Source organism: Pelophylax lessonae, assembly GCF_965119305.1.
Source record: "Pelophylax lessonae genome assembly, chromosome: 7".
NCBI lineage: Eukaryota > Metazoa > Chordata > Amphibia > Anura > Ranidae > Pelophylax > Pelophylax lessonae.
Genome location: NC_138774.1, coordinates 202,094,628 through 202,115,689, shown reverse-complemented (window position 1 = coordinate 202,115,689; position 21,062 = coordinate 202,094,628). Strand labels below are relative to the sequence as shown.

Genomic DNA, 21,062 nt, shown 5'->3' with positions numbered 1-21,062 from the left:
GTGGAGGTCGGAGCATCTCTCGCTACCGGAGTAACCCAGCATTTCACCCCCAGGGGGAGAGACCAGCTTAAAGTGCCTTAAAAGGTGCAGTGAGGTGAGCGGCCACTACGCCTATATTATCACGGCTCACTCCGGATCACAGCACGGGATATTCACATTATTGCCCTATAGAATCACTAACTGTCACTCTATTATTAGTGCACGGATGAACTTTATCTTATCACCGCACCAATTGTATTTATTGCACAAGGATTATTTATTGCACAAGACTTCATTTTATATGCACATGGACTGCTGATTGCACATAGAATTATTGATTTATTTATTGATCACCGCTCCAGATTTATTTATGCACTTGGAATAATTATTGTATACGGATTTATCTATTTTTCACAATTTTTTTTTTTTACCTCTAGTCATTTTATGGATATTTGATGATTTTATGATTATTATGCACTGATATATTTCAACACTATTTATTCATTTTACTAGTTCATTTATGATGTTTGGTTACACATGTATCATTATTGATTCATATTGCAGACCATTGTGAATATTTGTGAATTAGCGAACTATTATTGCGATTTAGTCGTTTGATACGGCTATCTAGCTTTTTCCATCTTATATTGTGTTTTTTCAGGAAAGGAAGTTATAATTTTACTTGGAACAGATATTTTAGATTATATTGTATACTCCCTTACAATTAGTGTCAAGTAATTGGATCGATTTTAGGATTCGCATCATACACGTTTTTTATATTATCCACTGATCTCCTTTTATTGTCTGTTGACCCTATGGGAGTTGTTACAAGTCAGATATATTGAAGAAATATTTTCCTATATTTTAGACGGATATACATATTTTCTCAAGGAATCGGATTAGCTTTTAAGAGTTGGATTTTATACGTTTCCTGTTTTAGCCTGCTGATCTTTTTATATCTTTTATCTGTTTATGGATTATCTACTTGTTCTTTTTTAAACATTGGTACATATTTATGGTGAGGTCCATTTCATCCTATTTCGGGAGGTCTCGCTGTGATTGTGACATTGCGCCGACTCATTGTGAATTCGATATAATAGTTTTTCCTTGCTCCTTTTTGACAATTTAATACTTTACCTGATTCCATAATATTTATTGTATTATTTATTGTATTTATTTTATCATTTAATTTGTACTGCTATCCATATGCTTCAGTATGCTCATCTATTTGTTTTTATGTTTATTCTAACTAATTTTATTCATGTTCATGGAACTGTAGATTTTTTTTTTAGATTTATGCTTGCTGGAGTAGTGGACACATTGAATGGTTTCCAGGTGGAGATGTGCCTGTCCCTCTAGCTTGTGGCTTATTTTACCATTAACCATTTACTGAGAGTGCTCACATGTTCATGGGCTATCCACCTGCAGCTGCCATCCGAAATCCCTAGATGTTTGCTCTAAGGCTCCATTGACCCCTCTAATAAGGGTCCATTTGTAGGGTGAATGTATATGCTTGGGGGTCCCTGGTGACGTTTTGTACAATCACTTCTGAATTTAATTAAATTTTTTACACCTTTTTGGAGATATGTTTTGGATATTGTGATTTTTGTTATGGATTTGTCAGCACAGTTCATCTTAAACTTTAATAATTAGGAATTCACTAAATTGTGTGTTAATATATACATACACACACACACACACACACACACACATATATATATATATATATATATATATATATATATTGTAAGGGATTAGCTCGGTGGCGGGTGTGGATGACCCCTTTGGGGGTGCGTTTTCACAGAGAGATAGCCGAGCAGAGGTTGAAAACAAGACTGATTTATTCATGCAATTTACTTCACACAATTGCAAGCGTCAAAACAGCCAAAATAAAATAAAAGACAAAATAAATCCTTGCCTCTGTGGGCGGCTACCTTCTCACGCTGGAACCTACCTAAGAAGTCTTTCCAACCTACTGTTGGGCCGACACTGCTGATCCTACAGCAGACACTCAAATGTCCATTTGTTTGCTTTTCACACAGCACAAACATTGTCCATTGAACATGTCCCTTTGTTTCTTTCACATCAACACAGTTCATTTATAACAGGATCCTTTACTCTTCACACTCTTCACATGGAACACTTTGTCTTCTCACCTTTGAGACGTCTTCACTCGTGGTTACCCTCCTTAGCTTCACATCGCTGTAGGGGGTCTTCTCCCATGCTCACCAGCTTGTCGGGAGGCACACATCCGACTGTCCCCCTCTCCCAGCCCACACGGCGACAGGCGGCAGCAGTCCTTCTCCCATGCCCACACGGCGTCGGGAGGTACACGTATGTCTGTCCTCCTCTCCCAGCCTACACGGCGACAGGAGGCAGCACTCAATAGATTTTCTCTGGACAAATTATAGAGGCCTTGATCTCCTCATTCTGAACAGCTGAATGGTTTTCAACTTCCTGCTGGCTCTTTTTGCAGCCAACACCCTATAGTATCAGTGAACTTTTCAAAGCAGGTGGGAATGTGTCTCCTCTCAGTGACTACATTCCCAGATTTACCTGACTTCCTGTCACATACCCCCCCCTCTTGTTTCAACCCTAGGGTTGGGACACATATTTCCAGGCACGCATGTGTCAGGCAATGCTGACTCACTGATAAGCCTCCTATTATCCTCAAGCTTCCGGATGAAACTGTTTCTGTCATCTTCACTGACAGATTTCTCATAAATGCCACACAGTTTGTCTCTCATCTCATATACACATTCTTCAACTGCATTTTTGGCATAATTTTGCTCCTTCTCGTTTCTGTCATCTTCATTGACAGCTTTCTCATAAATGTCAGACAGCTTGTCCCTCATAACCGTCTGTCCAATCCACCATGGAGGACCGTGATCCATAGGCAACTCAATTGGGCTAGTCTTAAGGTCTTCAACATTCTTAAGACGCCTCTCTCTGCAATCCATAAATGTTTTCCACAAAACTTTGAGAACCTTTGCTTCACTAAGCTTTGTTCCAAGTAGGGACTCTTGACATCCCTCTGTGACTTGAGTTGCCTCTCCATACAGCTGTACACAATCATTGACTTTTTGTTGTAAAAGGGAATGATCTTCCTTCTTGAGCTTTGCTTGCTCTAAGATGCTGTGCAGAGGATTTTCCAATTGAGACAACAGGCTGTCACACATTTCTTCAAAGTGACCCCTGTTCCTTTTCCCAGAGATATCAATATCATTCAAACATTTCATATTCATAGGCAGATCTGAAGCATTTGCACTCATCAACTTCTTAAACTTTTCGCCCTCCTGAGCGAGTCGCAGTAAAGGCCTACTATTTGATTTGATATTCAGTTTATATTTCTTGCCAAACTCTTCACAGAAGTAGCCAACCAGAACATCATCAACTTTCCTTCCACCAACATAGGGGTTAAAGGCAACAACACAGTTGAACCCAGCGATCTGGGTGGTATCCATTATAGACCTCCTCTCTGCATCAGTGAAGAAGCATGGAACTGCAACACATTCTTTTACAGGTTTCTTCAATGCACTTTCTGCTGAACTATTTGACCGCTCAAGGTCACCTAGTTCCTTTTCTCTATCTGAATTCCACATGGAATGTATCTCAAGATCACGATCAAACTTCTGCCACCCGTCTTTCACCAGTTCCATTTTGGAAACACTCCCTGAAAGGTACTTATTCATTTGCTTCACGTTTTCACCAACAGCCTTAGTTTTCTCCACTAGGTGGCGTTTGCTTTTTTCTCCCAGATTTATATCACTTGCTTTAGTTTTCTCCGCTTTAGTTTTCTCCACTAGGTTTTCAGCCTGAACTGAGAAATCATCACATTTCTTACACAACTCTTTTGTTTGCTGAAGCTCTAATGATACATTTTCCAATGCTTGAAGTTTTTGAAGGAACGGTTTATTCCAAAGGGGTGATTCAAGCCACGTGTCATCACATTTCTGAGGCTCACTCAGGACAGACCCCAAAACACTGATCCTTTTAAAAACTGCATCAGGCACACTATCCCCTCTTTGGGACAGATCCTCTGTTGCCTGGAATTCCTCTTCCAGTTCCTGCAACGGAATATTCATCTCTTCTACTTGCTGTTCTAAGGCTCGCTTAGACTTTTCTAGCTCCTGAACGCTTTTCACAACATCATCCTTGGAGCTGACCAATTCTTCCATTTCTGTACGCAGCTGTTTGTTAACACTTTCTAGTTCAGCCTTACACTCTAGAGCTTCCTCCAAAGAGCGAGCCAAGAACAGGGCTTTGCTCTCGTTATCACGCACCTCCGTTTCTGCACGTGCGCGTTCTTCTGCATATTTTGCAGACACAGTCTTCTCTTCACCAAGCATCTGATCAAACTTCTTTTTCACATCTTTAACACACTGTAATGAACCAACGCTTTCTTCCATGCGTTTTTTCATATCCGCTATCTGAGCTTGCAATGTTGCGACTTGCTCTGATAGGTTTTTCTTTGCTTCCGCCTCCTCTTTTAATTGTTCCAGGAAGCCATTTTTCTCATCTTCCATTTGTTTGAGCTTTGTGCTAAAACTCAGCCTTTGACACCTCTCTTCCTGTAAGAGTTCCTGCGTGTCTTGCAGCTGCGATTCCAAGATAGAAAAATCTTCCGCAATTTCTCTAGATTTTCTGTCTGTTTGAGAAAGCTGATTTGTAACATTGTCCAACTCAACCTGCAGTCGGTTTGCCTTCTCTGACAGCTTAGCACACAATCGGTCACCTTCTGACACCTTGACTTGCGATTCCAGAAGCTGTGCCTCTACTTTTTCCCTCTTATGTTCACAATCTCCTTTTCCCTGCATAAGAGCCTTCACCTCATTGGCTAGTTTCTGGGAATGAGACTGTAATTCTGCCACACAGGCTTCTTTCTCCTTTAACTGCTGCTGGAAACGTTGGGCTTCACCTTTCCAACTTTCACAGTCTGCACGTAATTCATCTACCACATTGCTCAAAGTGGTGAGCTCATACACAGTACTCAGTAATTTAGCCTCTCTTTCACTTTTCTCGTTGTCGCTGAGAGACAATGTCGTTTTCAGAGCGACATTCTGTTCCTGCGACTCCTGCAGGTCTATTTTTGTAACTCCCAAAGACTGAAGACTTTTTTCCAGCTGATTACGCAACTCCAACATATCAGCCATACTTTGCTTCTGCAAAGTCTGAATTTCACTTTCCTTTTCCATGAGGATGGTATCTTTCTCCATTATAGTCTCTCTGCGTTTTTGCAACTCGACCAAAAGAAGAGCAGTGGATTCTTCCCACTGTAACACATGAGACTTGAGTAGTTCATTCATTTCCTGCAAGTTTCTATGCTCCATTTTAAGCAATTCCAAGGCTTGTTCCTTTTCTTCCATTTTCCGTTGCAAGGCATCCAACTCAGCCCTGCACACATACTCGGTTTCCTCCAAACCGATGGCCTCCATTGGCTGCTGGCGTCTCTGTTTCCAGCCTGCCATGCTCTCTTGATGAGCCTTTTGTTGAGCTGCAAAGCTCCGTTGTTTCAGCATCTCCCCCATTTTGGGTTTACTTTTCATCTGAGCACACTGCGTCTCCATAGCAGTTTCATCAGTGTTGCTAGGGACAACAACCTTCCTCTTTAGTAGACTCTCTTTAGGCATGGATGGGGCTGGTTCAGACGGTAACACCCCCTCCATCCATAGAATCCGGTCTCTCATTTCATCTATCTTTGCATTCTTCAGGCGTTTTGAACGCCCCATCTTCAATAACTCCACAAACAAATTTTTCACAGTCCAGCAAAAATTTTTCAGACCACTGTCTCTTTAACACATGTAGTTTTTCTCTCTCTCTTGCAAGATCTCTTTTCCTGCACACACAGTTTGTGCAGTCACTTGCACCAGACACAACAAAGTTCATCAAATAATTTTGAGACCGCTGTCTCTTTAAAACACTTTTTTTTTTTTTTCTGTGAGGATCTTCTCTCCTGCACACATAGATTGTGCAATCTCATGCACCAGATAAAGTTCATCAAACATTTGCACTTCCTTGCAGGGATCTCTGCTTATGCCCACTGCATACCTCCACCATATGTAAGGGATTAGCTCGGTGGCGGGTGTGGATGACCCCTTTGGGGGTGCGTTTTCACAGAGAGATAGCCGAGCAGAGGTTGAAAACAAGACTGATTTATTCATGCAATTTACTTCACACAATTGCAAGCGTCAAAACAGCCAAAATAAAATAAAAGACAAAATAAATCCTTGCCTCTGTGGGCGGCTACCTTCTCACGCTGGAACCTACCTAAGAAGTCTTTCCAACCTACTGTTGGGCCGACACTGCTGATCCTACAGCAGACACTCAAATGTCCATTTGTTTGCTTTTCACACAGCACAAACATTGTCCATTGAACATGTCCCTTTGTTTCTTTCACATCAACACAGTTCATTTATAACAGGATCCTTTACTCTTCACACTCTTCACATGGAACACTTTGTCTTCTCACCTTTGAGACGTCTTCACTCGTGGTTACCCTCCTTAGCTTCACATCGCTGTAGGGGGTCTTCTCCCATGCTCACCAGCTTGTCGGGAGGCACACATCCGACTGTCCCCCTCTCCCAGCCCACACGGCGACAGGCGGCAGCAGTCCTTCTCCCATGCCCACACGGCGTCGGGAGGTACACGTATGTCTGTCCTCCTCTCCCAGCCTACACGGCGACAGGAGGCAGCACTCAATAGATTTTCTCTGGACAAATTATAGAGGCCTTGATCTCCTCATTCTGAACAGCTGAATGGTTTTCAACTTCCTGCTGGCTCTTTTTGCAGCCAACACCCTATAGTATCAGTGAACTTTTCAAAGCAGGTGGGAATGTGTCTCCTCTCAGTGACTACATTCCCAGATTTACCTGACTTCCTGTCACAATATATATATATATATATATATATATATATACACACAGTATCTCACAAAAGTGACTACACCCCTCACATTTTTTAACTATTTTATTATATCTTTTCATGTGACAACACTGAAGAAATTACACTTTGCTTCAATGTAATTGTACAAAATAGAGAGTGTACAGCTTGTAAAACAGTGTAAATTTGCTGTCCCCTCAAAAAAACTCAACACACAGCCATTAATGTCTAAACTGCTTGCAACAAAAGAGAGTACACCCCTAATTTAAAATGTTTAAATTGGGCCCAGAGTGTCACAATTTTTTGTGGCCACCATTATTTTACAGCACTGCCTTAACCCTCTTGGGCATGGAGTTCACCAGAGCTTCACAGGTTGCCGTTTGAGGATGCTCCACAGCCAAAGATGCTCAATAGAATTTAGGTCTGGATAAATGCTTGGCCAGTCCATCACCTTTACCCTCAGCTTCTTTAGCAAGGTGGTGGTTGTCCTGGAGGTGTGTTTGGAGTCATTATCATGTTGGAATATTGCCCTGCGACCCAGTCTCCGAAGGGAGGGGATCATGCTCTGCTTCTGTATGTCACAGTACATGTTGGCGTTCATGGTTCCCTCAATGAACTGTAGCTCCCCAGTGTTGACAGCACTCATGCAGCCCCAGACCATAACACTCCCACCACCATGCTTGACTGTAGGCAAGACACACTTGTCTTTGTACTCCTCACCTGTTTGCCGCCACACACGCTTGACACCATCTGAACCAAATAAGTTTATCTTGGTCTCTTTAGACCAAAGGGCATGGTTCCAGTAATCCATGTCCTTAGTTTGCTTGTCTTTAGCAACCTGTTTGCAGGCTTTCTTGTACATCATCTTTAGAAGATTCCTCCTTTTGGGACGATAGCCATGCAGACCAATTTGATGCAGTGTGCAGCGTATGGTCTGAGCACTGATAGGCTGACCCCTCACCTCTTAAACCTCTGCAGCAATGCTGGCAGCACTCATACGTCTATTTCCTAAAGACAACCACTGGATATGATGCTGAGCACGTGCACTCTTCTTTGGTCGACCATGGTGAGGCCTGTTCCGAGTGGAACCTGTCCTGTTAGACATGGTCTTGTCCAATGTGCTGCAGCTCAGTTTCAGGGCCTTGGCAATCATCTTATATGCATGAAGTGCCATGTTGAACTTCCAGTGACCAGTATGAGAAAGTGAGAACGATAACACCAAATTTAACACACCTCCTCCCCATTCACTCTTGAGACATTGTAACACTAACACTTGTTGCCAGCGGTTTAGACATTAATGGCTGTGTGACATTTTAGCCAATCACTAAAATTGATTTAGTGATTTAGCCATTAATGTCTAAACAGCGGTTTAGACATTAATGGCTAAATCACTAAATCAATTTGATTTATGCACAGCAGCACTTTTTGGTTATATTTCATTTATTACCATAGCGCGGCATTAACCTTTGTACCACATTAATGGCTGTGTGTTGAGTTATTTTGGGGGGACAGCAAATTTACACTGTTATACAAGCTGTACACTCACTACTTTACATCGTAGCAAAGTGTAATTTCTTCAGTGTTCTCACATTAAAAGATATAATAAAATATTTTTAAAAATGTGAGGGGTGTACTCACTTTTGTGAGATATTGTATAGTGTTGATAGTAATAAAACAACATTATTTATTCAATTAGCACATTGTTTTTCACATATATTCATAGCGCAGCACTTTCCTGTATATATACAAACTGGATTACTGCATGCATATGGAAGAAATACACATAGCACTCTAAATTCAAGTAAGAATGCACATTCCTTTTTTATTTAGACAATGTTGGCTTATCCTGGAGATTAGACTGGTATAGCTTTCTAACTAGGTACAGGTAAGATTTGCTCTCTCGTGCACTTTTCGAAGTTCTTCCCAAAATTATTTTGCACTTACATATGTGCACAATTTGATATTCATCAGGGATATAGTGCTTTGGGCTTTTTATTCTTTCTCTGTCCACTTACCTGTGGGCACTTTTTTAGCTGTGCATCCAGAAAGCCATTTTAGGCTGAAAATGTACTTTTATAATAGGGGTTGTTCTACAAGAGCCATATTATTAACCTGATGTCATACAATAATTAAATAAAGGGCCCCGTTCACACTTGCGAATTAGACCATTTGCAACTAGCTTAGGGAGACCCAGCAGGGGATCCCTGTGGTTAGCTGCAGGCAGGAACAGTGGCATCGCTATAGGGGTGCGGAGGATGTGGATCGCATCGGGGTGACACCCGCCAGAGGAGTGACACCAGGAGTGGCCGTGGACTGATCGTTTGGTGAAAGGGGAGCTTGGCACTTGTCAGAGCTGGTTCGGAGTCCCGGGCTGTGATCGTGCCTCAGCAGCCTTGGTACACACAGCTGGTAAAAAGGAGTTGGCTGGCTGTGGGAAGGTGAGAGTCTGGTGTAGTTTTTTTTCTTTTTTGAAGGGGTGGGAGAGTCTCCTAGGTAATATGGGGGGATAGGGGAGCCCCCCTCTCTCTCATCCCCCCTCTCAGTCTTTCTCACCCCCCTTATCCCCATCTCCCCCCCCACACCTCTTTCCTCCTCCCTCTCTCTCTCACCCCACTCTCTCTCTCTCTCACCCCCTTTCTCTCTCTCACCCCCGCTCTCTCTCACCCCCTTTCTCTCACAGCCCTCTCTCTCTCTCTCAGTCCCCTCTCTCACCACCTCTCTCTCTCTCTCTCACCCCCTATCTCTTTTTCATCTCTCTCTCCCTTTCTCTCTCACCCCTGTCTCTCTCTCTCTCTCTCTCTCTCCCTCACCCCCCTCTCTCTCCCCACCTCTTTTCCCCTTCCTTTCTCTAACCACTCCTCTCTCTCAAACCCCTCTCTCTTTCTCACCCTCCCTCCTTCTCTCCCCTTCTTCCATTTCATTCCTTTTCCATTTCCCCCCATCTCTCTCTCCTTCCTATTCCTATCTCTTCTCCTAGCCCGGGGAGCACTGTGGCAGGCTGGTGAAGGGGGTGGGAGGAAGACTGTAGCAGGATAGTAAGAGGGGGGGTTGGGGGGAGCACTGTGGTGGCAGGCTAGCGGGGGGGGGGAGGAGCACTGTGGCAGGCTGGTCAAGGGGGTGGAAGGAGGACTGTGACCGGCTAATGGGGGGGGGGGGGGGGGTTGGGGGGAACACTGTGGTGGCAGGCTAGCGGAGGGGGGGCACTGTGGCAGGCTAGTAGGGGGGTGACACCATGTTTTACCACACTAGATGACACCAACCTTAGTGAGGCAGGAAGCTCCAATGAAAGCAATATAGGACTGACAGCTCCCGAAGCTAAGTGATTACCTGTGAATGATCAGACCTGGATACAGACTGTCTGCGTCCAGGTCGATCATCCGCAGGTAATCACTAAATAAGCGAATACATGCGATCAGCCATGAATATCTATGAAAAATGTCAGCCTCCTATTGCTTTCAATGGGGGCTTACTGTCTACAGCTAATCACAAATGGCCTCATTTGCATGTGCAAATGGTTCCTATATAAGACGAGTACTGTAGATTTGGGGCTAAAGAAAAACAAAAGTAAGCAAAAACACTGGTAGTAAGTTTTAAAGGAGGACTGCAGATACAATGTGAAAATTCATTCTGTACAGTAAAGAAACAGAAATATGCTACATGCATCATAGTTAGAGTGGAGAATAAGGAGTTCTTGTCTTATGCACACATAGAGCTGGTTTGGGAGTGAGCATGCACACATGCCCCCAGAGCTAGCAGCTTGCTTGGGGGCACTTGGCAGGGGTAAATGAACCTTTACACTCACTCTAAGCTTTGGATAGAATAGAGAAGAATTAAAAGTTTGTGTAGGTTTCTCTTTCTCCATGTGAGCTTTTTCCTCACTTTCTGTACCTGTGATACTAGGACAATACATGGGGAGTTCAGGTGTGACCAGGTACAGACAACGAATAAAAACATTTTTAGAGGTTCTAACCCAGCCTCGCTAAGCAAAAAGTGTGTTTTTGTCCTTGCAAAATCATTTTTTGATTAGATTAGGTGGATGAATGGGGCAGTGATGTTACAATCTCGGACTCATCTAATCAGAGAACGATTTGCATGCATGGAGAAAATGCAAAGCAATCTCTAAACGGTGCCTGTACTAAGCAGATAACCTCCTGTTTTCAGCAAGCTGCGGGGCAACAGCTCATCACAGGACCACTAAGCTAGCAGAGATAACTGTGGTAGCAGTGCCTACTACATTGATTTTCAGCTTCCAGTGAGATTGGCCAGGTTTGACATATGCATTATTACAGTGGTCCAAGCTGGACCAATGTAACTATGAAAAAAAAAAACATACTGGGAATTTAGCTTTAAGTATTTCACCAGGTCAGTGTGCTCTGGTATTTTTTTGTTTTATTCAGTGTTGAAGATTTCCCTAGTTTTAACCAGGAGCACCGGGCTGTAGTGAAGAGTGTGGGACTTGGATCACAATCCGGACAATGTTACACAGAAAGTCGCAGAATTGAGTACTAGATTGATATCATTGTTTTGGGAGGAGCCAAGTGCTGATTCTTTCCCTTTCCTACCCCATCCAAAACAAAAAGTAAAAAAAAGTTTTGTTTTAAAGCGTTATAACATACATTTACCGGCAACTTTATTAGGTACACTTGTTCAATTGCTTGGTAACCCAAATTGCTAATCAGCCAATCACATGGAAGCAACTCAATGCATTTAGGCATCTAGACTTGCTGAAGTTCAAACTGAGCATCAGAATGGGTAAGAAATGGGAAATTTATTTGACTTTGAATGTGACATGGTTGTTGGTGCCAGATGGGCTGGTCTGTGTATTTCATAAACGGCTAAACTACTGGGATTTTCATGCACAACCATCTCTCGGGTTTACAGAGAATGGTCCGAAAATGAGTAAATTTCGAGTCAGTGGCAGTTATGTGGATTAAAATGCCTTGTTGATGTCAGAGGTTTGAGATGATAGAAAGTAGGGTTGCACCGATACCTTTACTGGTATCGGTACTGATCCTAAGCATTTGCAAATGCACCGATACCTAAAACCGATACCTACCGGCTCGGTTCTTTCAGCTGTCATTCTCCCGCTGACAACTGAAATGTACTCTAAAGAATTCAGTAATCATCGGTTGTTAAGGAGCAGGGCCTCTGAGTCCTTAACAACTGATGACTCATTCATCTATCAGCGGGCTTTCCCTCTGACAAATAAATGTGATTAAAACCAGGGGCAGCTGCTGCTAGGGCTCCCTGTAGGATCAGACATTACAGGATTACAGCAACTAATGTCCTGCATTAAAGTCCTGCTTATATTCCACAAATATATAAACAATGCATACAATTGTAAATAAAGTGAAAAAATTAAAAGTCCATTCTCTTGTGACAACGTGCAAATGAATAAACTTTGAAGTGACTTGAAACGAATTGTGATTCCTGTAACTCGATAAATTGTGTATGACCACCACGTGAAACGATCCCCACCACCGACAAGCTGTTCTTCTTACCAGATAGACAGATATATACGTGAGTGGATGGATGATACAGCTACTCACTCCCCATGCAGCTTCACCCAAGGTGTGTGTGTAAGCCGCTTACCAGATATCAATGTGGTTGAGCATGGGAATAAACATCTCATCTCTTCAGAATCGAGGCTGTCTGTTGGTGTGGCGATCCCAATACAAAGTATAGTGTCTCCTTGTGACTTCAGTTCCGCACTGTCCGCCGACAGTGCGGAACTGAAGTCACAAGGAGACACTATACTTTGTATTGGGATCGCCACACCAACAGACAGCCTCGATTCTGAAGAGATGAGATGTTTATTCCCATGCTCAACCACATTGATATCTGGTAAGCGGCTTACACACACACCTTGGGTGAAGCTGCATGGGGAGTGAGTAGCTGTATCATCCATCCACTCACGTATATATCTGTCTATCTGGTAAGAAGAACAGCTTGTCGGTGGTGGGGATCGTTTCACGTGGTGGTCATACACAATTTATCGAGTTACAGGAATCACAATTCGTTTCAAGTCACTTCAAAGTTTATTCATTTGCACGTTGTCACAAGAGAATGGACTTTTAATTTTTTCACTTTATTTACAATTGTATGCATTGTTTATATATTTGTGGAATATAAGTTTAGCGCACCAACCTTTTTTTTACATTTACATCACATATATATCTTGGTAGCAGCTTTACGCACGTTTATCAGCGCACCTTTATTTTTTCATTAAAGTCCTGCTTGCCCTGATATCACCATCCTCCACCTCCACCCTGAATGTCAGATCTATTGTGGGAGGACAGGCAGCAGTGCTGCTCTTCTTTAGGTGAGGCCACCACCTCCCAGGTAATGGGAGAACAGGCAGCATGGAAGCATGTCGCACATACTGTAGATCTTCAGGAGTAGAGCAGTAGGTAGTACAATGGGGAGCTGGTGTGCAGGAGGGGGCACAGTGAAGAGCAGGTATGTAGGAGGTAAGGTGGGGAAAAAGTTTGTGTGTGGGAAGGGGGGTGGGGGATTAAAGTTGGTAAGAGGGGTTAAGGGTGTTACAGTGGGGAGCAGGTGCATGGGATTGACAGTGGGGAACAGGTGTGTGTGGGGGGGGGGGCAGTGGGGAACAGGTGTGCAGGAAGGGGGAAGACAGGCATTCAGGGTGGTACAGTGGGGAACAGAAGTGCAGGGGGGGGCACAGTGGGGACCTGGGAAATAGGTATCGGTAATTGGTATCAGCAAGTACGTAAACAAAAGTATTGGTACTCGTACTCGTTGCTAAAAAAAGTGGTATCGGTGCATCCCTAATAGAAAGACAACAATAACTCAAATAATCACTCATTACTACCAAGGTATGCAGAATACCATCTTTGATTACACAACACGTCGAAACTTGAAGCAGATGGGCTACAACAGCAGAAGAGCACACCAGGTGCTACTCTTGTCAGCTAAGAACAGGAAACCAAGGCTACAATCAGCACAGGCTCACCAAAATTGGACAATAGCAGATTGGAAAAATGTTGTCTGGTCTGATGAGTCTCGATTTCAGCTACGACATTCAGATGGTAGGGTCAGAGTTTGGCCTTAGCAACAAGAAAGCATGGATACAACCTGCCTTGTATCAACAGTTCAGGCTGGTGGTGGGGAAATAGTTTGAGAAATAATTTCTTGCCAAACTTTGGGCCCCTTAGTACCAATTGAGCACCGTTTAAATGCCACAGCCTACCTGAGTATTGTTGCTGACCATGTCCTTTATGACTACAGTGTACCCATCTTCTGATGGCTCCTTCCAGCAGAATAATGCACCATGTCACAAAGCTCAAATCATCTCAAACTGGTTTCTTAAACAGGACAATGAGATCACTGTACTCCAATGGCTTCCACCAGATCTCAATCCAATAGAGCACCTTTGGGATGTGGTGGAGTGTGCAGTTGATAAATCTGGGGCAACTGTGTGATGCTGTCATGTCACTATATGGACAAAAATCTCTGAGGAATGTTTCCAACACCTTATTGAATATATGCCAAGAAGAATTAGGGCAGTTCTGAGGGCAAAATGGGGTCAAACCCGGTGCTAGCAAACTGTAACTAATAAGGTGGCCGGTGAGTGTAGTTGATATGTATTTCAAACCGCATACATAAGGAAACAGAAGGGACCTCCAGAGGTTTAACAAAATGGTAAAATATCAAAAGCTAGCCATACATGGATCAAAATCCACCTTCCTTCAACAGGAGTAGTCAAAATCCAGATTTATTGGACATCCCAATGTAGCAAAAAAGTGGCAAGGTAGATGCGTTTCACACACTATATGTGTGCTTAATCATTGTAATGATTAAGCATACATACAGTGTGTGAAACGCGTCTACCTTGCCACTTTTTTGCCACATTGGGATGTCCAATAAATCTGGATTTTGACTACATCTGAGTGCAGCCATTTCTTTTCATTATTGACTGAACACGGAGGCGAGCCGGGCCGAGCACCGCTGTGGGTCATCAAGCTTCCTATTACCTTGAGCAGTGTATTTCCTTTCCTTGCATTCCTTCAACAGGAACTGGCTGAATTTTTATCCATGTATGGCCATTCCTTTCAATCGAAGTCTATTATTCAACTTCTCATAAACTGGCTTGTTGGTAAATTTTTGCTTGATCAGCGCTGCAGCCAAAAGTCTGGCTGAGCAAAAAAACTGCACCATGTATGGACAGCTTAAGAACAGATGATATATTTTCTTCTGACCCAAGGCCAAGTTTACATAAGCAGCAATTCCAATCAGTCTCCACAATGTTTATATAATGCTGGTTAATGGTTAATTATGTCTGATGATTATATCTGTATAAACAAGCCCGTACACATATATAGCTTGGCTGTGCCAGTCAATGTTGCTCCTGTTCAGACTACAAACACGAGTCCAGAGACCATCAAAATGAAGACTGCCTTCTGCCTCCTCTTCCTTGCTCTCTTCGCTGCCAGCGAGGCCAAAGTGTTCACAAAATGTGAGCTGGCCAAGGCCCTGAAAACCGCTGGTTTGGATGGATACCAAGGCTACAGCCTGGCTAACTGTACGTAAGGACCAGCTACCATTTATCTGCACCAGCCTCGACCTTCTATATGAATAGTTTTGGCTTTCCCCCTTTGATTGCAGTCATTAGATTTTGCAGCAAATTTGAAATCCACTCAGATAGAAGCTTCATTATTGTATGCATGTTGTTTAGAAATGGCGCTATTATTGCCAGGCTTAGAACATTTCTTGCAAAAACAGCTTTAGGTGTGTATTTGATGCTGCTTTTCTCCTGGCGTTTAGAAGTGCTGGGCAAATGACTAGTGTGCATGAGGCCTAACGAGAGGTCATCTGGCCACTGCTGCTTTGCCAATTTGCTATTATCCAGCTGCCAAGCTTGCATAACACTAACAAATCATAGATATCTTTTTTTTTTAGATGAGTATAATCAGTTATGAAGTTCTATTTTTGACACTGGTATACCCTCTGAGGAGTTTGCAGACAATGTGTGAGTCAGCGTCAGACTGGGGCACCTAGGGCCCAGTAAAGTAAACAAGATTGATGGCCCATCACATCAATGTATGGCAGTCAACAGTGGATGTGGCTGGCTGTTATTAGGTGTGGTTAAATATGCACACTTTAACAGTGATGGCCTTTTCATAAATAGCATAAAAAATATGGACCAGCTTATAGAATATTTTGTTGTACACAAACATTTTAGAGCATATCAAGCTTTAAAATCATATAATCATTTCCACATTGTATTTCAGTTATTTCTAGCCTACCCCTATTAATCTAAACAATTTCCAAGTTTGAAAACGTAATTTTAAAAAACATTCCACACATTTACTTCTTTGAATTCTGTGATAGACATGTGCTTGATGCAAAAATGTGTTTAGTTTTGTTTACATTCGTTAATCTAGTTATTTCGTTTTGGTAAATTAGTTTGATAAATTCAATTCGTATTCTGGATTCAAAATTTGTATTCAGAATTCATTCTATTTATTTTCAAATTTTGCTAGAATTAACTTTTTTTTCTTGATTTAAAACATTCAAATCAATACATTTCGAATCGGTTGAATCTAAAATTTTATATAATTTTTTCCGATTGGCAGCCGAGTAACCAAACATTTGATTTTTATTTATACACATTGATCTTGTTTTTTAGTAATAATATGTTTATTCAAAATATGAAAAGTGTTCAAATTAATAAAAGTAGTATCTTACTTTAGACATTTTACTATGTACAATACTGTGTAGAAGTTTTAGCCAGCTGAGAAAAAATAATGTCAAGTACAAATGATTTTAAATATTTATATTTTACTGATTTATTTTTACCAATTTTACACTTGCAAAGTAAATGCACAAAAGAAAAATCTTCATCAAATGATTACAATGACTCTTTAAATCACCTTTGGTTTAACAAAAACAGCATTATTTGGAAATGGTTCACTAATAACACACAAAGTCTTTAATTTCAATAATATGTTTAGTTCGAATTTGAAAAGAAATTTGGAAGAATTTTGTTTTGTTTTTCAGAGAATTCGGTAAAATTTGTTTGTACTGTAATATATCCAAATCTCCGAGTAACGAAAAATTAGTCCGAAAATATTTATTGGGAATGAAATGAACCGCACATGTCTATTCTGTGACACGTATTCACAATGCCTTGTGAGAAGGCACTGCTGTGTCAAACATTTTACAGAGCCTGTTTTCTGAGAGGAGGAGTTTCAGGAGGCAGAGTGAAGAAATGTCATCAGCATACTAAGGATTCCTTAATAGGGTCCAAAGCTTTATTTTTCTGGTCACACAGTAAACATATGGCAACATTTCGGAGCCATACAGGGCCCCTTCGTAAGGAGGCAGAGTCTGTACAGGAATCGCTGCTTTCAGGCAGCAATGTACCATGGGATATGTAGTCCTTAGAAATAGAAAGTAAACAGGAGAAGCTCCAAGGCAGGCACAGGTAGTTGAAGAAAAAAAATGGCCAGCAGACAGGCAACTCTCACAACATGAAAGGAGATTTTTCAAGTAAGCTTATACTGGATATTCAGAAATGAACATCAGTCAGATTCATACTGCAGCTGACTACTTATGACTACTTACACAAAGGTGAATTACAGGTTTGTGTAATATTCCACTTCTACTTTGGACATTATTTAGACTGTTGTGTTTTTCTTTTTTTGTCCTAGGGATGTGCATGGCTTACTATGAGAGCCGCTACACCACCAATGCCATGTATGACAATGGCTGGAGCCGCGACTATGGAGTCTTCCAGATCAACAGCTACTGGTGGTGCAATGACGGCAAGACTTCTGGAGCCGTAGCCGCCTGTAGCATCAGCTGCAATAGTGAGTAACTCCTTGAGAAATTTTGCATAACCAGTGTTTTTTTGTCCCTTTTCCAAAGGTAAAAAAAAAAAAAAAGACATTAGATACATTATGAGAAAGTGCTCCTACTAATATTTACCATATGTAAAAGCACATTGTATCTGTTACAAACAAAGCAGTAGATTAGTAGAGAGGGTGAGAGTGGAGAAATAGCCCAGTCTTTCAAGGGTTGCCTAGAGTCCTGTAACCTTAGCCTGATTTCTGCATACTGTAGTACATAAAGTCCTTCTCCTCTCCTTGCCTGTTTCTCCCATAAGGAGCATAAATCAATAAAACCTAAATCTTGCTGTAAATTTGTCTTTAGTGCTTTCCATGACCAAAAGAGAGAGGCAGCTTCTTGCCTAAACTATTTATATGCTAGCCTATTACCCAGGATGCTCACTGCTGGCAGGTGCAGGGCTGGCATTAAATCTAAGTGCCACCTGCCCATACTGGCATCCTACCTTTGGGGACCTCTAGTAACTCCGAAGGCATCTACACTGCCCATCAATCCAAATGGTCTTGGGCCTCACCCATTCCACCCACTCTGGTGTAATCTAGTAGGGATAAGGGGGAACTACATTAGACACATTAATGATCTTACCCTACAGCCTATTTGTTCCTTTAGTTCTTCCAAAACAGTTCTTTGTATTGTCTGGGTTTTGGTCAGGGCCTTTGATATCCTAGAACCCTGCCAGGTTCCCACTGCTGTCAAACTATCTAATAGCAAGTCTAGGCAGCCAATAGGATAAAGGAGTGTACCTAAGTCAAAGCCCCTATTGAAAGCACAGCCTGGACTACAAAGAACAATTTGGAAAGCCAAAGGCACAGGACTCATGCAATGCCTGCATTTAAGCCCTGATGTTCTATCCCTGTTCTTCTGTGGGATATCTAGACATAAATTCAGCTGTGTGCTGAAACCGGCTCCATTTTTTACATAACCAATGCAAATAATCTCCTACACATTGAATGTTATTACAAAAAAAAAAAATCCAGTGTTCTGCCAGGCAGTGGAGACTTAACTAAAACCTGCTAACATTTTAGATTTCGTTGCATGCAGCAAATGTCTGTGGAAGGTAAATATCACTATCAAGGTGCTTCTGCAAGGCAGGTCTATCTCCAATCTTTTGGAATTCAAGCAGTGGGACATGTACTGTACAGTAATGACTAAACTGAGTACATACCCCGACCCTCCTTACTATTCCTGTACTATTTTTTTGGAATCGCTCTTTACCCAATTTAATAACACATTTTCATTATATTCTTTTCAAGGTTTGATGAATGATGACATTAATGATGACATCAATTGTGCCAAGAGAGTTGTTCGTGACCCCAATGGCATGGGAGCCTGGTACGTAGCTTGTTAAATAACCTTTTACTGATGATGATATTAAGCAATGCCATAGCCTTATTCACCTAATACATATACAGATTTTCTTGTGGATTTTCTTGGGGGTATAATTAATAGTTGGTTTCATTTTTTTTTTTTTTTGCTTGCATGCAAACTGTAAAATTTAGTAAACAGCTAATGTCCTTTGTATTCTGATGTAATATGCTTCACTAATTTAGGACTGTCTACAAAGGTTTAATGATGCATCCTGTGTTCTTATCGGTACATTGTACACCTTCCAAACTGCTATGTCTATACGCTTTAACAGCCCTGTAGTTTTAGGGATGTTTAATCCTGCCCTTCTAGCAATGACCCTGTTTTCAAAGTCTGCCTGATCATGTTTGAAGCTCATTCCCAGTCATTGGTGTACCAAGTCAAATGTAAAAAATTGAGTTGCTGTTTTGTGTTTTTCTTAATGTAGATTCCCAAATGTATGGGTAAACCTACATAATGGGCAGAGCTACTTTGTTTGCAAACACTAAGTGCACAAGGTTTAGTTTGTGGTTGTATGGTCCTCCTAGGAAAATCAAGTACACAGTGTTATCTTTGAAAACTGTAGATGATATGGTCATGTGGCCAGTCAGCTAAGTTGGTAAAAAAGTGATAGATCTAGAAAAAAAAACAAAAAACTTTTGGATGTACACTTTCTGTAATTCAGAAGTGACTGTAATTAATGTGTTAAGCAGCGGCAGCCAGTCCATAAGAGGCACAGGGGCGCCACCCCTCTAATCTCTATGCGGGGCACCGGACACATGGAGTTCCACAAGTTAATTTTTTTTAAGCACATGGTTAGACCCGGAGGTTTTAATTGGCTTCAAAAAGGTTGAGCCCGCCCCACCCACTTGTGACGTTAGCAAATGAACATTCACTATTATCTTCTTGCTTCTCCTCTCGGCCAATCAGGACAGGAAGCAGGTCTTAAGACCGGATTGGCCGGGAGGAGAATCGATTGGATTGGGCGGGAGGAGAAGCCGGGAAAGCTGCCAAAGCCGCCCGTGACCCGGACTGGGTAAGTGTGGGGCTGGTGGCCGGGCGAGCCAGCGAGGCAGGCTGGTGGGCTAGCAAACAGGCGGGAAGGGGGGAGTTTGTTTGCCACCCCCCCCCCAAAAATGGAGCAGTAACCACCACTGGTGTTCAGTTTTACTCTATAAATAAAAGCTTCTAAAAAAAATGACATAATTGTTCATGTAAAATGTGAAGCTAAATAGGGAAGGTCTACTGTTTCTGAAATTGTATTTTGAAGAAATATATTTTGGAGAAATCAAAATATAGTCCATAGTTTTTATTGTGTCACAATTCTAACTGAAAAACTGATAATCAGAGCAGTATATAAATTTCTTATTTGTGTAGCAGTATTATGTAATAATTGTACATTATCTTATTTATTAATCTTTAAAGGGTGGCCTGGAACAATAACTGTAAGAACAAGGATGTGAGCAGCTTCATCAGCGGATGTGCTTTGTAAGGAGATGATGTAGAAACCATGAAAGTTCCTTCATCTTCCACTCCCAGGGCCAGGAACACATCAGATGGCTCTTAAATGTGTGTTGACAATGACTAGATGGAATAAATTATGTACAAATCAATTAATGCATTGTCTACTTTCTGTTTGGAGTGTATAATAATGTTATTAGAGTTTTTTTTAGAGTAGTGTAATACAGTGACATGCCTAGGTCAGGAACTATAGTGGGCTTATGTTTCTTCGGTCTGTACCAGTCCCTGCTCCCTTAAGGCCAGCAGGCCTACCAGTACTTTGATACCCCCCAGGTCTTAGAACATGATGCTATAGTTCCTGGCCAGATGGCACTGGGACTGGGCGACTGAGACAAGGAAGGGTGCCTGTAGCCCAGAGGGTGGTCAGGCAGTAGACAGCAGGTGGTAGCGGAATCCTGAAACAGTCCAAAGTCATGACAGGTAGTGAGCTTACATAGTTCAAAAACAGTTCTGAGGTCAGGGCAGGT

At 41.9% G+C, this 21,062-nt stretch overlaps 1 protein-coding gene across 1 annotated transcript; it reads left to right on the top strand.

Annotated features, from left to right (window-relative positions):
* Positions 1-15,156: 15,156 nt before the first annotated feature.
* Positions 15,157-20,666, top strand: LOC309560703 (lysozyme C-1-like; the record flags this gene model as incomplete). The annotated part of the gene is made up of 4 exons (XM_082264329.1): positions 15,157-15,403; positions 17,535-17,693; positions 18,984-19,062; positions 20,500-20,666. 4 exons carry the CDS (start codon positions 15,157-15,159, stop codon positions 20,564-20,566), a joined length of 552 nt encoding a protein of 183 aa, XP_082120455.1. The 3' UTR covers positions 20,567-20,666.
* Between the last annotated feature and the right edge of the window lie 396 nt (positions 20,667-21,062).